We start from the raw sequence: 8,804 nt of genomic DNA, 5'->3' as shown, positions 1-8,804 counted from the left end.
GCGTTAATGTGTTACTAAAAAAAACAGAAAAATTGAAATAAGGAAACTTTTAAATGGAACTCCGTACTCTCTTGAGAAAGGTCGGCGCTGTTTTCAGGTTACAGCTAGTAAGGTGATCCGTTGTTTTAAATTTTTAATTACACACGAGAGAAATTAAATTGGAAAGTAGTGCACTTCCACTAGTGACTGCATTTCCACATATTGTTTGGTCAAATATTTATAATTTCACACGATCACTTCTCATGGGCTAAAGAAGCAGCGAGTCACACAGTCACACTAATAAGAGACGTATGAACTACCCTATGCGAAAGATTGCAGTCTATAATAAATACAAGATATGTCGCCTCAATAAGTCCTTATATGGACTCAAGCAGGCTTCTCGGCAATGGTTTGCCAAACTATCTACCACTCTTATAACTGCCGGCTTCACTCAATCTAAGTCTGACTATTCTCTATTCACTAGTATTTGTGGTTCTGATTCTACATTTGTCCTTGTATATGTGGATGACAGTCTGATCACAGGCAACAATCCTTCTCTCATTCAGAACTTAAAGAAATTTTTAGAAGCAAAGTTCTATATAAAGGACTTGGGACGTCTAAAATATTTCTTGGGTATCGAGATTGCTCGTTCCAAAGAAGGATTATTTCTTACACAGTATAAAATGTCTTTTGACATTACGTGCGATTGTGGTACCACTGGTGGTCGTATTTCTGAGTTCCCTATGGAACAAAACATCAACCTCCATTCCGATAATGGCACATTACTTCAGGATCATACTGTCTATCGCCGCTTGATTGGGCATCTCTTATATCTCACAGTTATACATCCAGATATCACTTATTTTGTTAATTATCTCACCGTTTCATACAGTCCCCACAGACTCCACATCTAGATGCTGCTCATCGTATACTCCGCTATCTTAAAGGTTCAATCAACAAAGGGATTCTCTTATCCGCTAATAGTTCTTTACACATCTCTGGTTTCTGTGACTCTGATTGGGCTGGCTGCCTTATCACTCGTCGTTCTACTAGTGGTTATTGCACTTTTCTTAGTTCTTGCCTTATATCCTGGAAAACAAAGAAACAGAGCAATGTATGTCGTTTTGGTATGCTGCTCGATGCCACATGACGGTATAAGTACTCTTGGATTTTGGCTAATCTAGTCTTCTTTTCAAGTAGAGTAACCTATCAAGTCGTGAATTCATGATCAAATTAGTCCATGTACTTTTGTAACCAATTCAAATGTGTCTAAATACTCTATGTATCACAGAAGCAAAGATTGTATTAGGTAGAGTGAGCAATTTTGTTGCTACAGACTATTTGATTGGTCACTAGCATGTGTCCTGTGCTACGCATCAATTCGCCAAGTTGTAAAGAACTAAAATGAAAATTATTAAAAAAAATAAAGAGAAACAATTTTCTAAAAATGGGGAAGATATACAATTCCTATACATAAAATTTAGCTTTTAAATTAAGAAGACTATCCTAAAATTATTAAAGAAGGAGGTGGTTCAATTTTAATAGAGATTAGAGAGCCAATTGTAATTAATAAATAGGAGAGATGTAATTTAAATAAACATAGGGAGGTGGTTCTAAAATCTTAAAATTGAGAGATTAGAAATACACTATTCGGTTGAGAAGTGTGGTTCCTACAAACCCAGCTATCATATAGTGTAGAGATAAGACTAGTTCTCAGTTCCTCACAGGTAATTTTCAAAGAGTCCAGAACTTTCCTAACATATTATTGAGCGGAATACATTTTTGAACTAAAAGACCAAACGAAGTGTTTTCCAGTCAATATTTTCAAGTGATCATCCATATTATTAAGTTCTATCCCATACAATACTTAAATCCTCATTCATTTCGTTCCAAGTTCTGTTCCTGATCACAGTTTTATAACTACAGACGCATAATCCAGTTAAACAACTACCAATTATGATTTTTACTGCAGCAACATCATGCCTAATACTAACGTACAAAGGAACTGAAGACAGAAAACCATATCTATAGCAATTTATAAAGGGATACTGAAGATGTTATTAGTTCTACAACAACAATTAAAGGGATGGTGAACTTCCCAAGACATAACCATTCTATTACAATATAAACCAAACAGCATCCCAGGCTAGCATATCCAACTTCTTGGATTTTCAAAGTTTACTAAAAAAATTCAGCAATCCCCTAAGGTCAGGTGAGGGTATATGTTCTAACTATTCTGTACACCACATCTTGTACTCAAGCAACTAATGTAGCTTGAGACTTCTGGCGCTTAAAGTATTGAAGAATAGGCTCCTTGACCTGTCACAATGATAAAAAAGGGAACCAATAATTAGTAATCAAAATAGCAGATACTTTTGAGCATTCAGTTAGGAAGTTGCCTTGCTTAATATGAACATTATAGTTATGATCACACTGATATTACCGTGCTTGCTTTCCTGAATCGCTTATCTTGGGAACGATGACTACATATAGTAGTGTCCCCATCATTATAGTCAGTGTTTCTTCCATTTGCCCGATCATGCTCATTTCCTTGTGCAATGCTTTCCCGTGAAGCAACAGGCTGCAAAAAATAGTGATTCTAAGTATCTCCTGTAGTACATGTTTAACTGGAGGGATCTCTTATTCACTATCATAATGTAAACTAAAAAGAGACAATGAACTAACCTCAAGCCTGCTCACAGGTGTGTTTCCCTGCTCCCTCATCCTTCCCACAGTCTGCTCACTTCTCATTGAGCCATTTTGGTTAATATCAGATCTCCCTTTGGTGCGAGTAAGATCAGAGCCAATTGAGTGGAGCCCACCACAGGTAGATGTATCTCTATGATTGGCACCTGTTTAGAGGTCATAAGCATCTGTACTTTAAACAATCTTTAAAGAATGAAGAACCATAGCTTCCTGAATAACAACACTTCATCATACTACATACCTGTTTTGACAAAGCCTATAGTATTAGATCTGTTCTCTGGTTCACAGATTTCCATTGCCTGGTCAAAGAAAGATATGTTAGGATATAAACATGGCAAAGATATACACGAAATAAACACTCAAGATATGGTATACTCACAGAAGGATTATCTCCCAAAGCTTTCTTAACTTCAAGTAGCTTTTTGTTGGTCGATTCAGAGTGAACAACTCGCTTGCCTGCAACAGAAAATATAAAAGGGTTTAATCGCTTACCATGTTATGAGATGCATCAAGAAGTCCAAAAAAAAAATGATAAATCAGTTTCTAAACAGTTCTACTGGTTCACCTAGTCGCCGGTTGCTTACTCCTTCAAGGTATCCATCCTGTGCCATTTTATCAATAAGTTTTCGCACTGTTGTCTGGTTGGCTTCTCCATCTAGCTTTGTCTGAAGCTTTGTTACAGTCACATAATCCATAGGTAGAGCATGATACAAGGCCTGCATTATGATTCAGACATTTAAAACATAGCATGCAACAATCTCGAGTCTCCACAACTAAATAATAGATATGTATCTGTTGAACAGTGAAAATATGAAGTCCTGTTCGTGAGTGATAAGCTGAATTTATTGGTAAGGCACCTCCAGATTTACCTTGGCCAGTTTCCACAATGCAAACAAAAATCAATCTTACCTTCATGTACATGTAATCTTCATCAGTCCTGTTAGGAGTTGTGTCATCAAGTGTTTCCTCTGCATCCATCTCTTTCTTCACATCGCTCAAGTGTGACTCAAATCCCTGAAGTGGAATTATCATAAGTTTTCTAGCTAAAAACACGGTTAGAACACATAATAATACTACACAAAGAAAACAACCTTTCTGTTGCTAATGGTGTACGTGTCCCTTCCAGCTCTAGATAGTACCCCTTCATCTACCAGTTTGCCCATTAGTTCTGCAAATAAGTCAAAATAAAAAGTTACGGATAAGACCCATTTCACGAGAGGAAACATGAGAACCCAAAACATTAGGTACTGTCTTCCTTTGTTATGTGTACTTTCTCCATTTACCTTCAGTCAAAGTCTGCAAAATTCAAAAAAGAAGCCATTAAAATCTGATCGTGCTACTATTGCAAATTATTTAGGTGCTAAAGAGGGCACATGTTCTCCCTCTTTTTTCAGTATCCCAAGTTTTACTGGTAAAAGCAAGTAACTTTAAAGCATATCTAATGAACCCGAAGTTTAAGCCCCGAGAAAATCCACACACACCGTCCAGCTAGACCTGACCCTCTTCTAGACCACCCAGCTCACTCTTCTGGATAAAAATGACAAGACCAGTGATATCCAATTTAAAATTCAGTCTATGATTGAATATGGACTTCAAGGGAAAGAATTGCTAATTTATTTAAAATCTATGATGCAAATTAACAATTTCCACTGCACAAAAATACTAATCCAGATTCTCTTTCATTTTTCAACTAAACTCTAAAGAGCAACCAAACATTGATGGACTTATGATTTAGGTCCTACCAAATGACACAATGACATGCAAGCTGAACTGGAAGTCAAGTAGCTACTTCATGTCTCAACTCAGATATTCAGGACAGGCAAGTGGAGATTGGCACTCTTCAGGACTAAAATGTGCACACACATACAGAGACAAAATCAGAAGGGGAAATAAAAATCAAAGGCTGGTGACTATATATTTACCATTGAGATGTCTGGAAAATTTGAAAGAACATCAGTAAGTTCAACAGTAGCAATGTGGCGGGAAGTAATCCAGTCTGTAACTCGAGCTAACTGCTGCGTGTCCTCCTCAGCATCTTGTGTATCATCTGACAGCAGAAAAGCACAGAACCATGACTGATTTATTAGCACAATTTGACACCTTAGCTTCTACCAAAGGAAAATTACATATATCAAACAAAAAGAAAAGAGAGGAGAACTGATCAAGTCATTTCTTGATCAGAACCAAATTCTTACCTTCATCAACCATGTCATTGTCACCAGAGCAGCGTTCTTTACCTGCAGGAGAATTATTATTTCACTCTACACTGAAAATCTGCAGTAGGAGTGTAGGACGAAAAGAAAGGAAGGCTAGAAGCGAAATGAAAGATCATACCTACTGGAGCGACAATGTACTGGTTTCCAGACGAGTGGTTAACCTGAGATGGTGAAAAGTTAATGAAACCTTGATCTTAAAGCATGCTACTCTCATCCATATAACCAACACTGTGAGTCTCAAAGTTCAAAACAGTTGAGGGAGTGGGGGTTAAAAAATTGGTCTTACCTCACTCTCAGAATCTGAAGAATCATCCCTCATTCCAGAATCTCCTCCCATGCTTACCTCTTCATCACCTTGGATATCATCATTCTCATCCTCACAGGGGTCTAGGACACTTTTAACCTGCCCAATTAAAATTTTATCAGTCAAACCACCACATCAGATCCAATTGATATACAATCCAAATCATCAGTTTGACTTGTCTAAGTTATTTTAGTTCGTCTTACCTTGAGAGCCAATACAAAATGCTTGCTGTTAACATTCCCAACCTCCATTTTGAGGGGACTTTTTGTCCATGAATTACTAGCTTCTTGTTCTGAGCAACACCTGAAGAATGGTGGCTCATAGTCCATTGGCTGCAAGCACAATCAAAATATTACTTCCAAACAGAAAAAATCCCTCAACTTGTCTAAATCGTCATGTATGAAAAATAAGTAGTCCCTATGTGTAAATTCAAACAGAGAGTGTAAAAAAGAAAAAGCTGTTTCAAGCAAGGCATTTCGAACAAAATGCCGTAGAAAGCAAGCCATTGTAATTAGGCTCAAAATACATCTCTCCCACAGCATGGGCTCCTACTTCCTAGTCTAACTTCAAAAGTCCAGGTCCAAATATGAAGAATACATAAAGGATTCAAATCTGGTTTAAGTGATTAACTACTTAATGCATGTCACTACACAGCACAAACTCAAGTATTTAGCCCAACTGCCGACATTGGATCTGCAAACTTGAAAAACTACAAAGACTTGTGATTTGTCGCTGTATGACTCGAGCAACACTAAATACACTACAACCATGACCAGAACAGGACCAGCTCCTTATAAGCAATTGAAAAAAATACACCTCATAAAACAGTTTAACTAATCAACTGATATTAGGCAAGTCCATTTAAGGGATATTCACTGATCATAAAATGATTTCTGGTCTTCATAGATCCAAATGGTCATTCAAGGATAAAAAGATCAAGCTAAAGCATACTAAGTCCCTCAACCTTTCCAACTTGCCATACATGAAAAATAAGTACTCCCAGTATGTTAATTCAAACAAGTGACAGAGGGAGGACTGTAATAACACAATAGGCATTTTAAAGCAAGGCATTACAAACAAAAGGCCGTTTAAAGCAAGGGAAAACAAACAAAAAGCTGTATAAAGCAAGGCATTACAATGAGGCTCCAAATACATCTCTACCACAGCATGGGTTCCTAATCTAAAACTCAACTCCAAAAATTAGGGCATAGACAAAGATCTCAAATCTATTCTAAAGGCATATCACTAAACAATACACACACAAAGTATTTAGACAAACTCTTCAACATTTGTGTGATCTACAACACTTGTGTGAGTTGAAAATTATCATATACTTGCAACTTCTTGCAATATGACTGCAGCAGCATTCAATAAAATACAACCATAAGTAGAACAGGAGCATGCAACAGCTCTTAGAAGTAACAGAAATAATACATCTCACAAAGTAGTTAAACTAGTCAGCTGATATGTGGGCAAGTCTAATTGATGCACATTCACTGATCACTAAGTCCAAAGGTAATTCTAGGATAAAAATAACTACCAAACGAACCAATAACAAGTCTAGGATCGTAACGACATACATATCAAGCTAAAGCATACTGCATGACTACATTTAAGTTCCATAACAAGTCAGAGATGAAACATCGATCATACCGTAATATCATCATAGTAGTGAAGCTTCATCAAAATAGTACGCTGAAACACAAATCAATTCAAACATTTTATCAACAACTCATAAATGTTCACAAATACATCAAAACCAACAGTGTAACTTTAGATAACAGAAATGGATTATTAGTTTTTTTACCTCTTCAGGCATTCTGTCAAGAGTTCTCATCAACTGAACCAAAGTCCTAACCATTTTACAAGCAGAACTCCTAAAAACTCAATTATCCACATCGATCATTTAGTAAAAACCCAAACACAAACTAAAACAACAAGTAATTTTTTTATACCTCATCTGATTTGGAGTGATATCAGTAGTAGTATTAGACTTGAATGTTGCTCCTTGTTTCTTATTATTCCCAGTTCTACTTATATTCATCATCACTTCTTGACTATCCGAGTTTGAATAACTAAACGAAACTGTAAACAAACAAACAAACAAACCACAATTTCCCACTTCAATTTCATTTTCTCATGATATATTCACGAGATATTCACGAGAAATTTAGCTTACAAGCATATTCCTCAATCATTGGTCCTTCTATTGTTTCACAAACACAGAAAAGTAGCGTTTTCAGGTACTTGTTCTGCAACGCATCATAAACACCTTTTTCCATCCAATCAATTAGTCTACGTGATTCAGAATCCATCGGCATGAGTTTCTTTATTTTCATCTCTGTTTATAAAAAACAAATCACGTTAAACAAGACACAAATCAACTTTATAAGTAAATCTGAGTGAAAGGAAGTTATACCTAGTGCAGGAACTGATTTATCATTGAAGTATTTCTCTGGAAATAGACCTCTGATATAGCTGATGTTGAATATTGCTATACGAAGCAAGTTTCGAGTCTGATTCAACAACCAGAGAGATGTAATTGTTAGATCTAGTGAAAAATCGGATTAGAAACATCAAACCATTTGATTCGTACTATTTTTTTTTCCAGATCTACAAGTTATATATGAATAAAACCTCAAAAACGATGAAAACAAGCCGAATTCATTACCAGAAGTAGTGAATCTTGTTCGGTAATCTCAGCTTCCTTTATTTTCTGTTGAACAACCTACAATTCATGAACACGAAGATGATTAACAGATGAAGAAAGAAGAAGAAGAAGAAGAAGAAAGAAGAGAATGATTCTCACCATTTTTGGTTTGTTTTGTTTTTGAAATTTGAAACGAAGAAGAAAAGAGACGAGAGCTGAAATTGGGAAAAAAATTTTTGAAATGAAAAAGTTTAGCGCGGTTTGGAAATGAAGTGAGAGAGTGTTTATATAGGCGTGGAAAGAATGACCAATTAACTATGGTTAAAAAATGTTTTAACTCGAGTTAAGAAGTGTTGTTTTGAGGAGTGGTAATAAACGTGAAGTTAGTTAGTCGGGAGTAGAAATTAGAAATATCTAGAATGTTTTACAGGTGGGTAATGCTAACGTGGCACTTGAGCGCAAGGCCCAAAATATCACTGATATATCTCATATATTGCCGATATATATCGTTTTTTTGGTGCACCGACATCGATCAATATATCCACCACCGACTATTGAATTCTTTTTTCTCCGATATATATCAAAATTTTCGATATAAAACTTTATATCACCGATATATGTGATATTTACGATATATATCGTTTGACTTTTTTACCATTTTTTAATATAAATATCCAATATTTCTGATATTTTATGATATTTTTTTACCAGTATTTCCGATATTTTAGATAGTTTGGACTGGTCACAAAAAAAAATTGATATATCCGATATATATCTGTTTTTGGGTACACCGAAATATTCACCGAATTCAATATTTTGGGCCTTGCTTGAGCGAACTCATAGTGGTTAACTGAATTCCAAATTCACAATTTTCCACTATTTTTTTCGTTTGTTTTGATAATTTTAAGTTGGAAGATAGAAAATATCTAAGAGCAAGTCCAATGGGCTG

General features: G+C 35.8%; 1 protein-coding gene across 1 annotated transcript; it reads right to left on the bottom strand.

Moving 5' to 3' along the window:
- Window positions 1–1,985: 1,985 nt before the first annotated feature.
- ASY1 (DNA-binding HORMA family protein) lies at window positions 1,986–8,127 on the bottom strand. Its single transcript, XM_086565298.1, has 21 exons — window positions 8,015–8,127; window positions 7,877–7,933; window positions 7,625–7,721; window positions 7,385–7,546; window positions 7,161–7,290; window positions 7,013–7,082; window positions 6,859–6,900; window positions 5,409–5,537; window positions 5,188–5,304; window positions 5,020–5,062; window positions 4,881–4,922; window positions 4,608–4,732; window positions 3,969–3,981; window positions 3,777–3,853; window positions 3,595–3,699; window positions 3,251–3,401; window positions 3,065–3,141; window positions 2,927–2,984; window positions 2,665–2,831; window positions 2,423–2,560; window positions 1,986–2,298 (listed from the first exon to the last, which is right to left on the bottom strand). The coding sequence occupies exons 1-21, from the start codon at window positions 8,015–8,017 to the stop codon at window positions 2,236–2,238; spliced, it is 1,866 nt and encodes a 621-aa protein (XP_086421424.1). The 5' UTR covers window positions 8,018–8,127; the 3' UTR covers window positions 1,986–2,235.
- Window positions 8,128–8,804: the final 677 nt, after the last annotated feature.

This window comes from Coptis chinensis, chromosome 6 (assembly GCF_015680905.1).
Source record: "Coptis chinensis isolate HL-2020 chromosome 6, ASM1568090v1, whole genome shotgun sequence".
In the NCBI taxonomy this organism is placed as follows: domain Eukaryota; kingdom Viridiplantae; phylum Streptophyta; class Magnoliopsida; order Ranunculales; family Ranunculaceae; genus Coptis; species Coptis chinensis.
This window is presented reverse-complemented; position numbering and strand designations above follow the sequence as displayed.